Here is a 20553-nt window from a genome sequence, read left to right as displayed (position 1 = left end):
AAGCAACACCGAGAGAGTGTGTCCTATTGGAACTTTTTAGTCATATGCCCTTTCAATACTGAGCAGTGAAGTGTGTCCCAATAGGAGCATGTACATGGCTACGACATCACTGGAAAGGCCCCAGTGGCCAATACCAAGATGCCTTTGGAGAATCCAGGCCTAAAGTTGCACACCAATCACCGGCTGGTGCACAAAAAAGAGCATGAGTGGCACCAGAGCTTCAGCCTGGCTCATAAGTAAAGGCCCCTCTACAGTTATAGGGACTGGCGCAGTCATCATCTTTATTTTGTCTTTAGGAACTAGTCAGCCAGTGGCTTCTCAGAGGGACTCATTAGTTTCCCACTTGCATGAAGAAGGGAGGGCAACAAATAAGCCCCTGGGGATCCATTAAATACAACTCACTAAATAAAACATAGTGCAAAGCAATACCTGGCGGAAAAGAAAAGAGCTGATGACAAAGCCGAGCCCTGGAATGAATGTGTGATTTCTTTATTAAAATGCTCTAGCTACACAACCGCTGTTCTTGCCAAGTGCCACGGGTGTTAGGGAAGTGTCTAAGGTGGCACATACATTATAAAGGGTTTTGAATGCGTCTGAGAAAAAATACTACTATCTGGGCTACAATTTCTCAGGCCCAATTCCCAGCCCAAAGATGGTTTTTTATTACAGTAGAAAGTTTGGTGCCAGGTAGCCTAGTCATGCATGGAAAGCAGCATGTCCTACAGTTTCCTCCACTGCCTCCTCCTGCAGCATTTTTCAGGTGTTAAGTTTTTACACAAGCTGCTTTTCAAAACTTCACTCTTGCACGGGGCTCAGGGCCAGATCGCCTCAGCCCCCAGAAGAGCATGTGGGAGAGGTTCCCCCATCTGTTCCAACCATTCTGTCCCTACGCGCCATCTCCAGCCTCCCTTCAGTGGTTCCACCTTCTGCATCAGGTTCCCCCCCGCCCCCCCCGAAGTGCTGGTGGGAATATCTAGTGACATGCACATTCAGCTCCCTACATAGTGGAGCTCACAATCCCCTCCCCGACCCTCTCCAAGGGAACAAGGAGAAGGTAAAGTAAACCACAGTTCAGAGCGACCTCAAGAAAGGCAACATGGATGCAGTTGCTTGTGCCAGAGTGTCTCTGAAAGAGCCCCTGGATTCCGAGCTGTGCATAAGCAACACATTTGAACTGCCATGTCAGTGCTTTCCAAGTCAGAGAAACTGAGAAACAATATTTGGTTGTTCCTGTTCCTGCTTCTTTATTGCCATAAAAATAGGATCTCACTTTCCCATGAGTTTACCCTCTCCACTTGCTTCTGCCTCTGAAATCATTTCTCAGGTGTTTCAAGAATGATTACAAATGACAAAAACGGCAGGGACAGATAAACCAACCCAAACTTCTGACACCCACAGTTCAAACTGAGCTGGGCTAAAGCCTCCAAGTTCAGTTTCTCTTTTTATTTATGTATTTCCACACATCCCACTTTCAGCCAAAAGCACCAGCTCAGGCCTCCATCATGGCATTCTGCACCACCTCCTATGCTGGAAAGATGTCCAGCCTGACTTTTAGACCCCAGTGGTTCGGGTAAGGATCAGATCTTTTAGGAAGTTTCAGACAGAACTATAACTGTAGATGAGGCACAGGAGAAGCAAGACGAGCTGAATTTCCATAGAACAGAGATCATAGATATACCCCTGGAAACAAATACTGGTGAGACATGATGAAGTCTGTAAGCAGCCCTGTCTCTGCCAGGAAACAGTTCTCAGCTTCAAAAAACACAGAAGCTGCTCTTGGTAATTATCCAGTCCAAAGCATACACATTCTACAACTTCATTCTGGAGATGCCAGGGCCTCAGAAAGCAGATGCTGATTCTGGAAGTCAGTGTAGGTATCATGACATCACTTGAAGAAAGGCTTCTGGAGAGATTTGGAGAGCATATTTTCTTTACCCAACTGGTGACTTGTCTGCTTTGGAGCATAGGGAATTCCCTTCTTCATAATAGCTAGTTAACTCGGAGTGGTTTAGCATACACTGGCTCCAAGACATGGTGAACCAGAACCAGGAACAGGCTTCCTAGAAACGTCACACTGAGAAGAGAGACCAGGACGTAGCGGCCAATAAAGAAGGTGTCCACGATCTGAGGAGAGTGGAAAGGTCACAAATTACAACAGCATCATTTCCTTCTTTATCACTGTTAACAAAAGCCCTACTACGGGTACCATGGCAATTTGACCAGTTTGCTGTAAAAGATGGTGTGCCAGGCAGTAGAAAATAGAATATAACTTTTGGCCTTCTGAAAAGGAAAAGCCAGCCAAGATAAAGGTGGCAGATCCATGCAGGCAGGCAGGGGTGGAGCTACACCCCTTCCCAAATGTGCCATGTCTCAGCAGGATTTCTCAGATAAACACAGGCTGCTCTGCCTAACCCGCTGGCAGGGGTCACTGCTGAGTAACAAAAGGGATGTCTTCTCCCTCTGGGACTGTGTGCACCAATTCCAAAGCAGCCTTAGCCAGAATAAAATTCTAAGCCTGTTCTGCTGAATACCAACCCACAGTGCTAGCATTTGACCCACAGAGCTGCCATCCTCTTATTTTAAATCTAACAGGTTCACATGAAACATTCATGGTAGTACTCACACTGAATTTCTCTGTTGGTTCTGATTACTGGGTAGTGGTTCTAATGCTATCACTTGCGAGTGGGTTTATATAATAGGGTCCTGTTCCCTTCCTATGTTAAGCTTAGTTCTAAAGGTGAGAGTTAAGCTAAGCCAGGAAGCAGCAGGTACCCACTATTTAGATGAATGAGAAAGTGTTTAATCACTGAACGGAGTCCAGTTCTGCATTCCTTGGACACAAACTTCCATAGAATTCAATGAGAATCTTAGGTGAACGAGGAGTGCAGAATCTGACACATGAGGTTCAAAATAGCCCTAAGCTAACCATACTCAGCTCACTAGAATCACATGTGGCCACAGATCATGACAGTGAGACAAGAGCTGAAATCTTGTCTAGCAATTATTTCCCTTAAGTCAACCAGTTATTTTATGAACTCCAAGTCACACAGCTGCTTCTCCCAGAATATTAGTCACTGATCTTTATATTTATGGGCGCTGATATCAGGCACCACTGTACTTACAGAGGATATGTGGCAGGAAAAGAATCTCATTATTTAGCGAAGATGCAGACACAGACGGTAGACAAAGTGATAGTGAGAAACACCAAACAGAAAGCCCAGGATTATGAAATCATCCTCCGAGCTTCTGGGATTGCTTATAACAAAGGTGAATATTATGAAACAGTGTTAACACAAGCTTGACCTTGGCTCTGCTACAGAACAAGTCTCTTGAGAGTGACATGTTTGCTCGTTCAACACTTTCACTTTTTAATTAGCCAATTAGCAGGCTTTGAGCATAGAAAGCCCAGGTCATGTATTATTGATATAGTATCAAGCCGGACTGCTTCAGGGGCTAGTTCTGGAGATCCTGTAAATGAGCATTTTGATTCTGCTGGCTTGTCTGACATGTACACTACATTCTATTTTGACCATGGCCCTTGATCTCAGCTCCAAGATTTACTTGGAGCAAAGCAATTTACATGCAGGACAGAGAAAAAAAAAATAAGAACCTCTCATACCACACTGTGATACTCTGTACCTTGAGGAAACACCCTACACTCCCATGTTCATCCTTATAATATGACTGTGTGGTATCCAATGCAAAGTTTTGGAAAGTACAGGGGAAAATTTCCTGGCACGAGTGTTGGAAGAACCAACTAGGGGAAGAGCTCTTCTAGACCTGATGCTCACAAACAGGGAAAAATTAGTAGGGAAAGCAAAAGTGGATGGGAATCTGCAAGGCAGTGACCATGAGATGTCGAGTTCAGGATCCTGACACAAGGAAGAAAGGAGAGCAACAGAATATGGACCCTGGACTTCAGAAAAGCAGACTTTGACTCCCTCAGGGAACTGATGGGCAGGATCCCCTGGGAAAATAACATGAAGGGGAAAGAAGTCCAGGAGAGCTGGCTGTATTTTGAAGAAACCTTATTGAGGTTGCAGGAACAAACCATCCCAATGTGTAGAAACAATAGTAAATACGGCAAGCGATCAGCTTGGCTTAACAGTGAAATACTTGCTGATCTTAAACACAAAAAAGAAGCTTACAAGAAGTGGAAGATTGGACAAATGACCAGGAAGGAGTATAAAAATATTGCTCAGGCATGCAGGAGTGAAATGAGGAAGGTCAAATCACACTTGGAGTTGCAGCTAGCAAGAAATGTTAAGAGTAACAAGAAGGGTTTCTTCAGGTATGTTAACAACAAGAAAGTCAAGGAAAGTATGGGCCCCTTACCGAATGAGGGAGGCAACCTAGTGACAGAGGATGTGGAAAAAGCTAAGGTACTCAATGCTTTTTTTGCCTCTGTCTTTACAAACAAGGTCAGCTCCCAGACAACTGCACTGGGTGGCACAGCATGGGAAAGAGGGGACCAGCTCTCTGTGGAAAAAGAAGTGGTTCAGGACTATTTAGAAAAGCTGGACGAGCACAATTCCATGGGGCTGGATGCACTGCATCAGAGGGTGTTAAAGGAGTTGGCGGATGTGATTGCAGAGCCATTGGCCATTATCTTTGAAAACTCATGGCGATCGGGGGAGGTCCCAGATGACTGGAAAAAGGCTAATGTAGTGCTCATCTTTAGAAAAAGGAAGGAGGAGGATCCAGGGAACTACAGGCCAGTAAGCCTCACCTCAGTCCGTGGAAAAATTGTGGAGCAGGTCCTCAAGGAATCAATTCTGAAGCACTTAGAGGAGAGGAAAGCAATCAGGAACAGTCAGCATGGATTCACCAAGGGCAAGTCATGCCTGACTAACCTAATTGCCTTTTATGATGAGATAGAGGGGAAAGCAGTGGACGTGTTATTCCTTGACTTTAGCAAAGCTTTTGATATGGTCTCTCACAGTATTCTTGCCAGCAAGTTAAAGAAATATGGGCTGGATTAATGGACTATAAGGTGGATAGAAAGCTGCCTAGATCATCGGGTTCAATGGGTAGTGATCAATGGCTCCATGTCCAGTTGGCAGCCGGTATCAAGCAGAGTACCCCAAGGGTCGGTCCTATGGCCGGTTTTGTTCAATATCTTCATTAATGATCTGGAGCACATGATTTATGAGGAGAAGCTGAGGGAACTGGGATTATTTAATCTGCAGAAGAGACGAATGAGGGGGTATTTGATAGTTGCTTTCAACTACCTGAAAGGGGGTTCCAAAGAGGATGGATCTAGACTGTTCTAAGTGATAGCAGATGACAGAACAAGGAGTAATGGTCTCAAGTTGCAGGGGGGAAGGTTTAAGTTGGATATTAGGAAAACCTTTTTCCCTAGGAGGGTGGTGAAGCACTGGAATGGGTTACCCAGGGAGGTGGTGGAATCTCCTTCCTTAGAGGTTTTTAAGGTCAGGCTTGACAAAGCCCTGGCTGGGATGATTTAGTTGGGGATTAGAATCATAGACTAAGGTCAGAAGGGACCACTATGATCATCTAGTCGGACCTCCTGCACAATGCAGGACACAGAATCTCATCCACCCACTCCTGTATCAAACCTGTGTCTGAGCCACTGAAGTCCTTAAATCATGGTTTAAAGACTTGAAGGTGCAGAGACCCTTCCAGCAAGTGACCCGTGCCCCACGCTGCAGAGAAAGGCGAAAATCCCCCAGGTTTTAGGATTAGTCCTGCTTTGAGCAGGGGGCTGGACTAGATGACCTCCTGGAGGTCCCTTCCAACCCTGATATTCTATGATTCTGTAATTCTCCAGGAGCAGAGAGGCAGTTCACACCTCATCAGGGCACGTATGCGACAAACCCAGCCCAGCCTAACAGGAAAAAAAGGACACTGGCCTAAGCAGCAACAAAGGATCTGTTGGATTCTCAAGTGAGTCACCCCACTTCCCTTGGTCAGTTTGGGACGACGATGATGTACTACTCCTCACCTGACTCTGAAGGTGGGGGGCAAAGCCAAGAGAGAAGAAATGACACTTTAAAAGGGAGAGATGTTTGCCATATTGGCTCTCTCTTCCAACTCCATCTACAGACATCACCACCAAGCAACTGAAACGCTGATCAAAGGGGAGAGCCTGGCTGAAGAGCAACCAGCCTGTGATGAGAATCATCTAAGTCTGCCCTTAAATTAGGGCACTGAAAAAAAAAGTGTTAAGATCATCTTAGAAAGCATTTTGCTTTTGTTTCATTTGACCAAATCTGACTTCTTCTGCTTTGACTTATAATCACTTAAAATTGATCTTTTGTAGTTAATAAATTTGTTTGTTCTACCTGAAGCAGTGTATTTGGTTTGAAGCATGTCAGAGATAACAAGCCTGGTACAAATCAATGTCTTTGTTAAATTGACTAGCTTTTATAAGCTTGCAGCATCCATCAGGCATAACTGGACACTGCAAGATGGAGATTCCTAGGGTTGTGTCTGGGACCAGAGATATTGGCGAGTATCATTCGGTTGCACAATCCAAGCAGCAGCTGGCCAAAAGTGCTCACTCACGTAGCTGGGAGCCACTTACATGTCAGAGGCTGTATGTGAACAGCCCAGGAGTGAGGGTTCTCACAGCACAGCAGAGTAAGGCTGGCTCCCAAAGTCGAAGATTGGCGTGACTTAGCAGATCACCAGTCCAGATAACACCAGGGAAACACTACACACACCACACAACTCAGTATTTAGAAAGTGAGTAACATTCCTCTGCATACTAATAATAGAATATGGGAAAGACCACTTTGGGTATTCAAAACCCTAAACACCTACAGAAGGGCTGGGAGATGTAGAGCAGGAATAAGACAAACACAGAAAACAGCATGGTGTGAGCAGGAGTCAAGAGAATCCAAACCCCTAAACTATGGCCAACAGAGACCAAGCTCTCAGGAAGGAGAAAGGACAGCAATCTGGCTCTGAGCCAGAAGGCAAGTGGAATTAAGGGTAAATGATTGAGAAGGGCAGGGGAGGGTTAGGCAGGGTGCTGAATGCAGGACTACTTGCCAAGTGATTATTACTCTGTAATGCTCACAAGCATGCTGGGTGCTGCAAAGAAGGCAAAGAAAGGTATGGCCCCTGAACCAAAGCATTTGTTGTCTAATTTAGAAAAGTGAGCAAGAAGTGATGAAGGCAGCTTGAGCTCCCAGAAACCAAGCAAAATTATTTGAGGCCAGGCAAGCTGCACTGTGCAACAAGCAAGAGACAGAGAGGTTTTGAGGCAAGCCACCTTGGAGTGCAGCACAGCAGGCTCACCACAGAACTGCCTGCCTGCATCCTCCAGTCAAACAGCCAGTGTTCTGCCAGAGGAAAACCAAGGATGAACAGAAAATTTCCCTTCGAAGGTACCCATCTTCCAAAGGCAGAAGAACAAGGTGAACATTCCTCAAGCTCTGAGAGTTCCTCAAGGACACAGGGAATCAGAGTGCTAAGAAAGGGCTTTTTATACTGGGACACAGTCAGGTGTGTGATGATAAAGGAACCATAGGATCATTTGCCTACTAAGAGTCCAGCCCACAAGCCTTTTGGTGAAAACTGGTATGAGAATCTGTCAGTACCTACAAGCTGACACTGTAGCACAGAGGCCCTGGAAGCTAAAGGTAGATGATCAGGAAAAACTCAAAAGCAATCTGCTGTAAAGGCCTATCTTCCAGCTCCATTCCCAGGCAAGCCCAGCAAAACAGGGGAATTAATTGCTGCAGTGTGAGTGAAAAGATGGTGTAAAGAGTGGCCCCCTCAAGGACTGAACTCACAACCCTGGGTTTAGCAGGCCAATGCTCAAACCACTGAGCTATCCCTCCCCCCTGGCCAACGGCAGTGACAAGAGAGAGAATGAAAAAAAGCTCACAGACTGACCTGTTATGGGATTGTCAAAATTAAAAATCCTATTTATAGTGCCAAGAGATTTACACAGCAATTTACAGATGCAGAACAAGTCACATTTCCTACCCTGAAGATTTTAAGCTAAGGCAAAGACCAGACAGACAGTATGGGGATTATTACTGGTGAGGAAGCAAATGAAATACCAAAGAGGAGAGAGCACTGAAGTTTAGTGGATAAAATGGTGAAGACTGTTTTACGTGGGGCCAGACGGCAGCCTGATGGAAGGTGAAAAGATCAAAGTTGAAGAAAGACAAAGGAGGAGAGAGAAAAGGTTGTGTGTTGCCAAAGGAGCACAGGAGGGAAGATGTGGCAAGAGACCAGGAGCCACAGCAGAATTAAAGAAAGTATGCGAGGGTGTGTGGGGAGGGAATGCGAAATATGGCAGGAGGAGGAGGAGGAGATGACTTTAGCGAAGGCGTTCTGAGTTCATGGAGGGTAGAAAGAGACAAGGGGAGAGGTATAGTACTCAAAGCAGGAGCCAGGCAAGGGCTCCAGGAGGGTTTGAGCAGCGAGGTGATGGTGAGGCATGGGTTACCTCTGATTAAAAGAGTGACAAATGCCTCTACCTCATGATCAGTTAATCAGAGAGTAAGAACTATCCTAGCAGAATGCAAAAAGCTTTCCTGCATGCAAGAAAGATGACAGGAAACTGCAGCTCCTGGCTAGAAACTATACTGCGCAGATAGGCTAGGCCACCAAAGCACTGCACATAGAGTTCCAATCCTGACTAGGGACTTCCATGGAAAGGAATTTAGGAGGTAGGATCCATAGGGATGCAAATACCAATTTGCAAGAATACAAGCAGAACTGTCAAATGCAAGAATTCCAGAATACGGTAGTCTGGGTTACTCTAGATCATAACAGGGATTGAGAGAGTCAGAATGGCAACTATAATAGTGATGTGCTTGCAATATCTAACAAGGGGCTCCACAAAGTTTTCCTTCTTGGTGTGCGATAAACCCTGCGTACCTAGCATGTACATGCTGCAGAGATGAGAGGTAGGGGACTCAGGATGCTCATATAACCACAGCTGCAAATAGCACTCACTTCACACTACAGACAGTCAGCAGACTGCAGCCCATCCTATTGGGCAAAGACTTGGCTACAGGGATCCATGCTTTTGTGCACTTAAAGTGAGCTGCAATGATCAAACTTGACCTGGAATGAAGTCACATAGCTACAGCTTTCTCAGGGTGACATGTAACCCTGTAGCACAGAGGTATCTCAAAATCCTAGCCCACAGGCCATCTGTGGCCTGAGAACCCCCCACTGCGGCCTGCGGAAACTTTTTTAAAAGTTCTTTCATCTGGCCCTTGTGGCTGTCAGCCGAGAGGGTTGGAGGGTGGGGGAGGCGGGAGGGGAGCAAGCAGGAGAGATGCAGCTATGCGCAGGGCCACTGCAAGGATGTTTCATGTCTTAGGCAAAACTTCCACCTTGTGCCCCCCCCCACACCTCCACCCTGAGGCCCCCCTTGCGGCAGCTCCCCACCACCACCCCCTGCCCTGAGGAACCTCCCCCACCCCAGCTCACCCCTGCTTCACACACGAACACCCCAAGCATGCCGCCATTTCTTCACTTCTCCCACCTCCCAGGCTTGCGACGCCTAAGCTGATTGGCGCCGCAAGCCTGGGAGGCCGGAGAAGTGAAGCAGTTCACTCCTGCCCCGTCTCTTCCCCGAGCACGCCGTCGCTGCTTCACTTCTCCTGCCTCCCAGGCTTGCAGCGCCAATCAGCTTAGGCGCTGCAAGCCTGGGAGGTGGGAGAAGTGAAGCAGCCATGGCATGCTCAGGGAGGAGGCGGGGTAGGGGTGAGCTGGGGCAGGGAGTTCCCCTGCGTGCCGCCCCCTCACCCTTACTTGCTGCAGGCGGCCCTCCCCGCACTCCCCTGCCCCAGCTCCCTCCGCCTAAATGCCGGCGGCAACTGGGGCGGCTGAAGATCCGGCCACCGCAGTCACTGTCAAAGAAAATGGCGCCCCCCAAATCCCAGTGCCCTATCCTGAGTCCTAGATCACCTAAATGGTTGCACTGGCCCTGGCTATGCCGTTGGCTGTCTGCTGTAGGCACAACCCCAGCATGCTCCCATTGGCCAGGGAAGAGCAACAGAGATACCATCACTAGTCGCCAGGCAGAGTCAGCCATGGAGGCTGAAAGAACAGGAGTACTTGTGGCACCTTAGAGACTAACAAATTTATTTGAGCATAAGCTTTCATGGGCTACAGCCAACTTCATCGGAGGCATAGAATGGAACATATAGTGAGGAGATGTATATACATAGAGAGAACATGAAAAGGTGAGAATTGTCCTACCAACTCTAAGAAGCTAATTAACTAAGACAAAAAGCATCACTAGTCACTGGGCAGAGTCAGCTGGGGCAGCATGAGGCCCAGGGAGCAAGGGAAAAGAGTGGGAAACGGACTGGGAGGTGACATGACTCGTGAGGCTCCAATGATAGCGCAAGGGGGCAAGCTGCCTCTGGCTCCTCTCTCCGCGAGCACTGACCCCATAGCCAATGGGAGCTCCAGGGAACGGCGCCTACAGGGAGGTAATATGCCTGGTGCCTGCAGATAAGATAAGAGGAAAGATGCTCTTTCTAGCTGTTGGCACTGCAGGTCTGTGTAATGAAATGGGGTCCTTTATTTACTTTTTTACCCACTGTCCCATGTAATATTGGTAGGTTGTGTAGGAGAGGGCCATCTCAACAGAGGCACCAGGAGGCACTGAACCTGATGGGAGCATAATCCCAGACACACAGGAAGGATTAGAACCACCCACTGCCTCATCTCTTTAGGATAGTAGCCATGCACCTCATCCCCTCCATCTGACCAGTCAGCAGACCATGACTGTGCCTCCTCTTCAGCAGCTTTTGTGCCCAAGGAGGCCCAGCCCAGCAAAGTCCTGCTGTCAGCAAAGCATGAAGAGTGGGAAAGTGGACCGAACAAAACTATCTGATTCGCACTTTATTGAAATCCTGAAGGTTTCAACTGCTCAGTCACTGAGGCCAAACATCAACAAACTGACAGAACCAAAGCATTGCCAGGTGTCTGGCAAACACTAAAAACTCTCTTGTAGGTGAAGATCTATATAAAGTGCTGACAGTTTTATTATTTCTAAGAAATTAAAAATAAAAAATACAATATAAACGTTTTATTTTCTGAACACCATCTTCAGTGACATCACTGGCCCGCTGGGAGGATCTGAAGACTGGCACTGGCCCTAAGGTAAATTGAGTTTGAGACCCCTGCTGTAGCACATCTGCTCGATAACAAAGGCTGCTGAGAAGACAAGGAGAGTTACTCCTGAGGGCGTTCTGTGCCAACAAAAATTAAAAATTCTGCACACAATATTTAAAAATTCTGCAAGTTTGATTTGTTAATAAATAAATACAGAGGCTCCAGCATGGCAGATGGAAGTGATAAAATAAAAATGCAAAAAACTAAGTCGGGGGTGGGCAGGGAGAACCAGATGATATAATCTCATCATCTGGTGATGAGAACACTTTTTCCATTCCACTAGTCTCTTTGGTGGATGTTAAACAGCAGCTACTAAAGTTAGACATTTTAAAATCAGCAGATCCTGATAATTTGCATCTAAGAGTTTTGAAAGAGCCAGCGGAGCAGCTCACTAGACCATTAACATAGATTTTCAGTAAGTTTTGGATAACTAGGGAAGTTTCAGAAGATCTGAAGAAAGCAAAAATTGTGCCAATTTTTAAAAAGGATGACTCGAATAATTATATGCTTATCAGCCTCACACTAATCTTGGGTAAGATAATGGAGCACTTGATAAGGAACTTGATTAATAAAGACCAAAAGGAATGTAATGTAATTAATGCGAATCAATGTGGGCTTATGGAAAATGGACCTTTTTTTTTTTTTTTTTTTTTTTAATGAGAGCACAAGTTTGCTTGATAAAGGTAATAGTATTGACCTAACAAACTGTGACTTCCATAAAGTTTTGGACTTGGTACTGCTCAACATTCTGATTTAAAAAATTAGAATTAATATCACACTCATTAAATGGATTAAAAACTAGCTAACTGCAAACTGTTAACTATAACTGCAAACAGGGAATTGACACGAACAGGTTTGTTTCCAGTGGGGTCCTACAGGGCTCAATTCTTGGTCTTATGCTATTCAACATTTTTATCAATGACCTGGAAGAAAGCAAAATCATCACTGATAAAGTTTGCAGATGACACAATAATTGGGAGTGAGGTAAATAATGAAGAGGACAAGTCACGGATTCAGAGCTATCTGGATCACTTGGTAAAATGGGCATAGGCAAACAATATGCATTCAATACAGCTAAATGTAAAGGCATACATCTAGGAACAAAGAATGTAGGCCATATTTACAGGATGGGGGACTCAATCCTGGGAACCAGTGCCTCTGAAAAAAGATTTGGGGGTTGTAGTGGATAGTCAACTGAACATGAGCTCCCAGTATGGCACTGTGGCCAAAAGAGCTAATGAGACCCTTGGATGCATAAATAGGGAAACTCAAATAGGAGCAGAGAGGTTATTTTACCTCTGTACTTGGCATTGATGTGACTGATACTGGAATACAATGTCCAGTTCTGGTGTCCACAATTCAAGGAGGATGTTGATAAATTGAAAAGGGTTCAGAGAAGAGCCACAAGAATGATTAAAGGATTAGAAAACATACTGTATGGTGATAAACTCAAGGAGCTCAATCTGTTTAGTTTAACAAAGAGAAGGTGGAGAGGTGACTTGATTACAGTCTATAAGTACCTACAGGGGGAACAAATACTTAAGGACTACTGTTCTATCTAGCTGAGAAAGGTACAACATGATTCAATGGCTGAAAGTTAATGCTAGATAAATTCAGACTGTGCGAGTAATTAGCCATTGGAACAGTGTACCAAGGATCATGGTAGACTTTCCATATGACAATTTAAAAATTAAGATTGGATTTTTTTTATTTTATGGGGTTTTTTTTGGTTTTTTTTTTAGAAGACCAGCTCTAGGAATTATCTGGGGGGGAGTTCTATGGCCTGTGCTATACAGGAGGTTAGATTAGATAATCATAATGATCCCTTCTGGTCTTAGAATCTGTGAACTCCCATTCATCCATGTCAGAAAATGACTCACTGCGGACAGTAGGGCAGTGGCAGGACCCAGCTGACTCCACCCACAGAGAAGCCCTTGGCATTATGGAACAGACCAGGGGGTCCTAATCACCCCACTCTACTTGTGCCTCTTACTCTGGCTCCAAAGGACTTAAAATATGTGGGGGGGGGGGGGCAGCCAGCCAGGTATCTGGGGCAGGGCAGCAGAGGGGAGAGCTGGCAGTGAGTCACCAGTGGCCAAAGAAGAGAGGAGAGAAAGCAGCAAGTTGCTGCTGAGGCTGGGCTGAGCTTCCATCCCCCATATCTGAATGCAAGGGACTCCCTGCACACTCTCTCCATTGCTATCCCGCCCTGTCCTGGACACCTGGTCAGCCACAGCCCCACATCCCCTGACCACCTCATTTTACCCCCACCCCACTTGAAAGCCAGTGGCCTACATTAAACAAGGTGTAACAGCCAGGACAGAGAGACTGAAATGGGGGAAAGAAATGAGTTTACCTTTATTTCTGTAGCCGGTGCTGGGAACTCACTGGCACGAGGGAAAAGTACCAGAACCAACATAACGATCACAGCAGAGAAGAAAATCATAATGACAGAGAATCTGGGGAAGAATCAGACAGGAAGAATCCCACTGTTAGGTCTCCCAGCCACACAGCTCCATTCATAAATGAGACATTTACACTGCTCACATTTTGTCCATACCACATTAAACAAACCAATAGCCCCATATCCCCCTTCTTGGCCTAACCCCAGCCCAGGTATTTAGTGCAGTCACAGGTCTCCAAAGAAAAGCAGCCATCACAAATTCAAAGGAATTCTACTCTTGTCTTTCTCATTAAGATATGAAGGAAAGTGCCAATATCCTGAAATGAAAGATAGTCATTTCCCATAAAGCAGAGACACTGGTAGTGAAGCAGTACACAGAAAATCTGATTTTCAAAACCGTTTAGCACAACTGGTCACAGGATTTCCACTTTATCCCCTAGGTAGCATTGAAAAATTTCAGCCTTGCAGAGTAAGGTTTGAATTGGATGTTTTGCTGGAGCCTGATATTGGATAGTCTCTGTACTGCCTACCCATAAGAGCACTGGGCAATAGTTATGTTTGCTTGAATCAATAATTTTAATTATTTACTTGACTTTCACTGGGTGACTCTTGGCTCAGTGAGCAAAGACTTAAAAAACAGATGAGTCTCTTAGTCAATCAGCATCTTGTCCCAGAACCACACAAGAGCTTTTAGAGTGACAATCTCCTGAAGTGATTTAATCTTTACTGCTGCAGCAAAAAGACATATGGGAAAGGCCAAGTCCTGGAAAAGTGCCTTTAGGAATGAAATATGACAGTTCACACCCCAAATCCGCCAATAATCCTTCCCACCCTCCTTGGTATGTACAGGTACTCTACACACTGTAGCACTCTACAGAGAGGACAGACTGCAAATGAGCTGGCTAGTGTTTATGGACTCATTCTAACCCCCACTGAAGTTAATGAGAGTCTGCTATTTTAACAGATTAAAATGGATCCTATTCAAGCTGTGAGGAATTAAAGAAACAGTGCCCTAAAATCCAGATGTCTGAGGACAGTCAGACATTTCACCTCTAATAACTTTAGCTTTCTTTATCCAGAAGGCTACATCTCCTTACCTTGCAAGACCAGAGGTCCTGGATAACAGCATGCAGAGCAGCAACATCAAGACACAGAGCAGTGCTAAGATAAATACTCCTGGCCCCACCCCAAGCACAGTGCCAGCCATTCTGGAGAAGAGAGAAAGCATCAGCAAACCTGCTTCAGCTGGCCTCCTCTATCACAGAGGATAGATTTTCTCTGCAGGTTCCATTTTTCCTTCCTTTAAAACAGGTAATTATTCAAAAATAAAAACAAATACTTTAACATTAACAATCTAAGCGCAAAGAACAACCTGGGAAACTAACACCATCTCCTCTAGCAAGTAATTTCATCTGGCAATTATTCTTCAGGAAATGCTATGTGATGACACTGGAAGTGTAAGAACAAGGAGATTTTTTGTTTTAGGACTAGTTGTTAACTATATTCTATTTACCCAAATTCCAGGTTCATACGGACTTTTTAAAAAATACATTCCTATTCTAAACTGTTACGTAGTGTTGTGTGTACTATTAAATGCATTCCACCCAAGAGGAGTGTATCTTAATGAAGTGATCCTAGCGCACAGCTTGTGTACCATTTGCTAAATATGTAGAACACTTTGGGAACCAGCTAGATGAAAGGTGCTACACAAATAAAGGTTATTATTACAAAAGAATCGATGCTCATTACATCAGCCAAATACACTAAGGGTTTAGCATACTGTGTATTTTAAGACAGGTTTCAGAATGGTAGGCGTGTTAGTCTGTATCAGCAAAAACAACAGTTTGGGTTTTAGCCCACAAAAGCTTATGCCCAAATAAATGTGTTAGTCACTAAGGTGCCATTAGGACTCCTCTTTTTTGTGTATTTTATGTATGCGAATTTCCTTTCGCTGATGACATCTGGAATGAATAATGTTTAAATACCTATTAACCTTTTCTACTACAAGCTGGGACAATACATTTTTCACTCACCAACGAAAGCCACTAATGGGCTACATTCACCCACAGTCCATCCGCATGGTAGGAAAACAGTTCTGGTCATTTCCGCCAGCACAGAAATAATCCGGAGTTTCCAAGCAATCCATCACCTAGAAGTGATCCAGCTGGCAGATCCAGGCCTTGGGACGATTCTGTCCCCGACCAGCAGCATTTTGCTCTACACAATGGGGTCCCCCGCATGGGTGTGACTTGGCAGGTACTGCAAGGTCCCACCACCTGGCCAACGCCGTTCTGTTTCCGTGTTGCCTAAAGCAGTGCCACACAACTAGGTGTGAGGCCCAGGTCCCTGAGGGACAGGAGCACCCAGCTGTCTGCTGCTGTGCCCCTGGAACCCATCTGAGAGGGGGGATGGCCATGCTGGGGGGACCCAGGGCTCTAGCTGACACATACCAGCAGATTTCCTGCGTAGGGGACCAGGCCCAGACAGGGCACAGGAACAGTCTTTCTAGTGGGGGGGCTGAGAGCCCTGGCCCCAAACTGCAACCCCTGGATCTGATGGAAACCACTTCAAGCCAGGCCCCGCTCCCCACGGGTATTGAGGCTCCCAACTCACCTCCACGCTCGGGGGAGGGGCGCGCCCCGCAGTGGCCAGGCGCAGCCTCAGCCGCCCCGGGGGACGTGATGCGCTGAGCCCGCCAGGGACCCGGCCGAGCTCGGGGAGTGACAGCGCCTCTCCCCGAGGCCGGTTGACCGGCCCTGCCCTGCCGGAGCCAGCGCCTCACAGCCGGCCGCGCGCGGGGGCCCTGGGGGCGGTCTCGCGGATAGGGCGGCACCAGCCGAGCCCCGACCCTCGCGGGCTTCGCTCAGCGCTCTCCTCCGGCTGCTCGAGCGCAAAGGACGGGGCGCCGAAGAGAGCCAATCGCAGATAAGCTTCTATTCCGGGCTGTGGCTATGCACCAGTCAGCATTCCCCTCTCATCAGCACCTCTTTCTCCTCAGGTCGGCTCTCTGCGGCCGGTTTGCCCGGGCAACCAGCAGGCCCGCGCGCGTTGAAATTCGCCATCTGATTGGTTAGGGCGCGCCGCTGAACGCCAATCAATGAGGCCCGCTCCGCTGCCCCGCACCGCTATTGGTTAAAGCTCCCCGGCCCGTCTGGGCCCCGCCACGTGACAGGCGGCTTGGCGCGCGGCGATCCGGGATCCCCGCGCCCTGGGGAAGCGTAGCCAGGGCTGCTTGCTGCAGGCATCCCCACGTGCTGGGGCCATGTTCTGTGGCGCTTCCTTCTGCCTCAGTGACTCCCCTGGGGAGCCCTGCAGGTTCTGGGGCTGGAGGGGCACGTGGGCATCGTGCCTTGCCCTGCCCTCTTCCTGTGCATGGATCCCCTGAGATCTGGCCCTTTGCCTGAGTCTCGTGCTGACCCCAGCGCTAGTTCAGCTGGGTCCCTTCGCTTTCCTGGATAATAAACTCCCTAGGGCCCAGCCATCTCACTCACTGCCCCTGGAGTCCAGCAGCACAGCTCTCTGTTGTGTTCGGGTTTGGCCAGATCTCATACCAAACAGGCAGAGGGATCCGCTTGTCCTCTGTGCCTTAGTGAGGCTGAAGAAGCCCCCCCATTGTCTTCGTCTAGCCCTCAGACAGCTCCACAAAATGTGGGTGACCACCCCTGACATGTCTGATGCCCTCCCAGCCTGTCAGATCTCCTTCATGAGTGTGACCCCCCTGACTGAAGGAACACCCTCCAGTGAGCCAGCCCCCTCCATATGTGTGAATCCACCAAATGAGGGAGCCCCCCCTTGCTTGTCTGATACCATATAGACTGAGGAATCTTCTCCCCCTCCCCATACCAACCAGCCTGTTTGGAAAACTCTCCTGAGCAACAATTGTGATGTTAAAACCCCATCCTCACCTCCCCCGTTAGGCCCCACTTCTACATGCCTCCAAATTCTTTTCAGAGACTATCAGGGTTGGAGGGGCCCTCAGAAGGTAATCTACTCCAACTCCCTGCTCAAAACAGGACCAAACCCCAGACAGATTTTTTGCCCCAGTTCCCTAAATGGCCCCCTCAAGGATTGAACTCTTAACCCTAGGTTTAGCAAGCCAGTGCTCAACCCCTAAGTTATCCCTCCATCCACACTGCTTTGAAGACCCCTCCCTCTGCTCTCACCTTGTTCTTAAAGAGCTACTCCTACTAACCAAATTACAAACACTAAAAATAAAATAATTACAAACACATCAAAACTCATTTATAAATGTTTTACAATAAAGATATTTGAACAATTCCTTTTTAATCTTTATACTTAGTGTTCTACAACTTTTTCATAGAGGTTATTATCAGGGGCTGAACTTGCAATTGTCAAAGCTATAATAGTGGGCTCAACCACCATAGCCATAAGAACAACCAGTAAGGAGATGGTATAGTGTAGTCTGCTATGTGGAGCAGCCCAACAGGGTGATGACAGAGAACATCTTGCTTTTATTTTTTTCAGTTCAAGTACTGAGGCTTGGTGGAGGCCCTGGGGTGGTGACTGGAGATGTCTGCAGGGTTGAGAATTTGTTGAAGTTGTTGGATCTCCATTGATGTCGGGGGGGAATCTTGAATATGTCTCTTCCTTGACATCAACCCTGTCACTTTCATAAGGTAAAGGAAAGTTTTATCAGTATAAATATTAACTGGAGGCAAAAAGGTGATCAAAGGATGTTCTGATTAATAGAAACTGGATTTGACAAAAATAGCAAATTGCATTGTTTCTGTCTGTTGGGCAAGCAGCTTTTGAAGCCAAACAGGAAGATGCAAACAATTCTACTGTGTGATATTGGAGGTTCCATTCTTGTTCCTTGTCATTTAATAAATGTCTTTCCGTAGTAAATTATTAAGTCAGGATTTTCTCTGGTCTAGGTCTGACGAAGTGAGATGAGAGGACAGGAAATCAAACAAACAAGCCTTCCATTGGCATCGCTGTCTCATTGTGTTTCATGAAAGGTGCCGCTCTTCACAATTTTTTTTTAAAGTGGGCTCTCTTTGATAGCTGTGCTCAGCAACTCTCAAACAAGGGCTCTCTGCTGTTATTCACAGACATGATTAATTTGCTGTTTCCATCAATCAGAAGATCCATGCACTGACAGAATACAACTGGGTATCTGAATAGATTCCTGCCTTAGGTTTTCTATGGTCAGATCAAAGATGGACCTAAACCAGCCCAGCCCACTCAACTTTAGGGAAATTTGGATCACACTCTGAACTCTGTGGCTCAGGCCTCTCCCTGGTTACATTCAGGGATAAAACTTGGTTCTTTTAGTGTCTGTAACATTTTCTGAAAAGGCAATAGGAAAATTTGCTCTGAAAAGTCACTCTGTACAAATGGCTGCATGCAGCCCCATGTTTAGGATCGCTCAAATAGGGAAAATATGTTCAGTTTAAGTAACAGTTAGATGTTTTTGTATCTGCCAGCCTTGCAGATTCCACCTGGGATCTGAGAACCAGGCTGGGTTCTTCACCGTTACGTATTATCCTCATTAATAAAGATCCTGCAGAACCAGATTATGCCCGGAGTGATACCTGTGAAATCCCCATTGCCTACAATGGAACTGCACAGGTGTAACTAACTGAAACTGGTTAAACAATTCTGTTGCTCATGCACAAGGAGTAGACTCCTGCTCCTTCATCTATAGCTGTGTTGGCTCTAATAGGAGGAAAGAGCAGAAAAATGTATCCCTGTCACTAAAGTCAGCAAGCAGGCCTGTGTCTGCATATACACAGGGAGTAGGTTTAATAAGTAAGATGTTATTTTCACTTGGTCACTTTTTAGAGCAGAACTGCAATTTAAGCTTCCAAATCCTCCAACACCTTCTCTGTGCATGCTTTGCTCAGGTCACACTTCAGTAAGGGCCTGTGTAATGGGGACTACAAAACCCATACTGAGTTTAAACAGAGGAGGGAGGAAAACCTCTCCTATTTACAAGCAAGCAGCTTGGTTACATCCCCATGCAGCTGTCAGAGCTACCAGTCATGGAGACAGGTATCCACAGCTGCAACCAATGGGGAAACAAGGCATTCTATAAAGGAGGGAGTACAGAGATGGAAGGGGAGGTGGTGTAGGACAACAAAGAGGTGACAGCCATGCACCAGGCTGCCTCCAAGAAAGTAACCAAGCGACTGAAGCAGATTGAAAGCTGTAAAATTAAAGGACTGCTAGCCTTAATTAGAGGTGAAGGTCCAGGTATTGACCTAACTGAAGACAGGCTAAGGATGGTCATCCTGGAGAAGCTGGGGCCCCTCAAAAGACCATACCAAGAGACTGTGAGAGCCTGAAATAGCTCTCACCAAGATAATAAGTGGGAGGCATTGACCTTCCTTTGCTCCTTAGGGAGGAAAATCTCAAGATCTTGGAGTGAAAGGCTAAGTCTACACTGCCCAGTTAGCCTAAGTAATTCACACCTGGGTTAGCCTAGCTCAGCTGTGAGGATCCCCCAAATGGGTTACTAATTCTACTAGTGTTACTGTGTCATAACTGTTGCTGTTCTTACCCCTGTGTGTCTGGGTGGTGCATCCCATGGCTCTGTGGACAGAAGACATTCTATGATTCTTTCCCAGTCAACTGTGTTAATTAAGGGAGAACATATCTGTCCTTTGGGGGAGATTGTAGGAAGGCATCACAAGACTATAAGCACTTGAGTGATTTTTGCCTGTGGGTTTCAGCCTGAGGGCTTGTCCACACTTACAGTGCTGCAGCTTTGCCATTGTAGTGCTTAGTGAAGATGCTACCTACACCAACATAAGGTTTAGGTGCTCCACCTCCCTGAGAGGCCATAGCTATATTGATGAGAGAAGCCTTCTGTGATGCGGTAGATGAGGCCCTGCGGCCCTCTGTTGGAGGCCTCGTGGCCCTGCCATATCCTGCCCCAGAAAAGGGCAGTGGAGAGGGTCCTCCAAGCTGCCTAGAGTGACTATATGGGACACAGCCAATCAAAAAGGGGTGGCTGGGAGCAGCTGATCAGGGCCCAGTAGGCTAGTATAAGAATTGCTGCAGGG

General features: G+C 46.6%; 1 protein-coding gene across 3 annotated transcripts; it reads right to left on the bottom strand.

Annotated features, from left to right (window-relative positions):
- Window positions 1–466: 466 nt before the first annotated feature.
- On the bottom strand, window positions 467–16317 carry TMEM218 (transmembrane protein 218). Of its 3 annotated transcripts, none has more exons than XM_050921768.1 (4): window positions 16139–16317; window positions 14623–14733; window positions 13478–13580; window positions 467–2124 (listed from the first exon to the last, which is right to left on the bottom strand). In XM_050921768.1, the coding sequence occupies exons 2-4, from the start codon at window positions 14730–14732 to the stop codon at window positions 1990–1992; spliced, it is 348 nt and encodes a 115-aa protein (XP_050777725.1). In that variant the 5' UTR covers window position 14733; window positions 16139–16317; the 3' UTR covers window positions 467–1989. The 3 variants fall into 3 exon arrangements, with proteins under 3 accessions (XP_050777725.1, XP_050777726.1, XP_050777724.1); XM_050921769.1 differs by lacking the exon at window positions 16139–16317 and adding an exon at window positions 15559–16096; XM_050921767.1 differs by lacking the exon at window positions 16139–16317 and having other exon boundaries at window positions 14623–14755.
- Window positions 16318–20553: the final 4236 nt, after the last annotated feature.

Source organism: Gopherus flavomarginatus, chromosome 13 (genome assembly GCF_025201925.1).
Source record: "Gopherus flavomarginatus isolate rGopFla2 chromosome 13, rGopFla2.mat.asm, whole genome shotgun sequence".
In the NCBI taxonomy this organism is placed as follows: domain Eukaryota; kingdom Metazoa; phylum Chordata; order Testudines; family Testudinidae; genus Gopherus; species Gopherus flavomarginatus.
Note: the sequence above shows the minus strand (reverse complement) of the source record. Positions and strands in the feature narration are given on the sequence as shown.

What these genes read in the sequence shown, in the direction of transcription:
- TMEM218 (XM_050921767.1), bottom strand. Translation starts at nt 14,753, where the DNA reads ATGCTTTCTCTCTTCTCCAGAATGGCTGGCACTGTGCTTGGGGTGGGG. An exon ending in AGGACCTCTGGTCTTGCAAG is followed by an intron (nt 13,581 to 14,622) that starts GTAAGGAGATGT and finishes ATTCTTCCCCAG; the next exon opens with ATTCTCTGTCATTATGATTT. An exon ending in CACCGGCTACAGAAATAAAG is followed by an intron (nt 2,125 to 13,477) that starts GTAAACTCATTT and finishes CACTCTCCTCAG; the next exon opens with ATCGTGGACACCTTCTTTAT.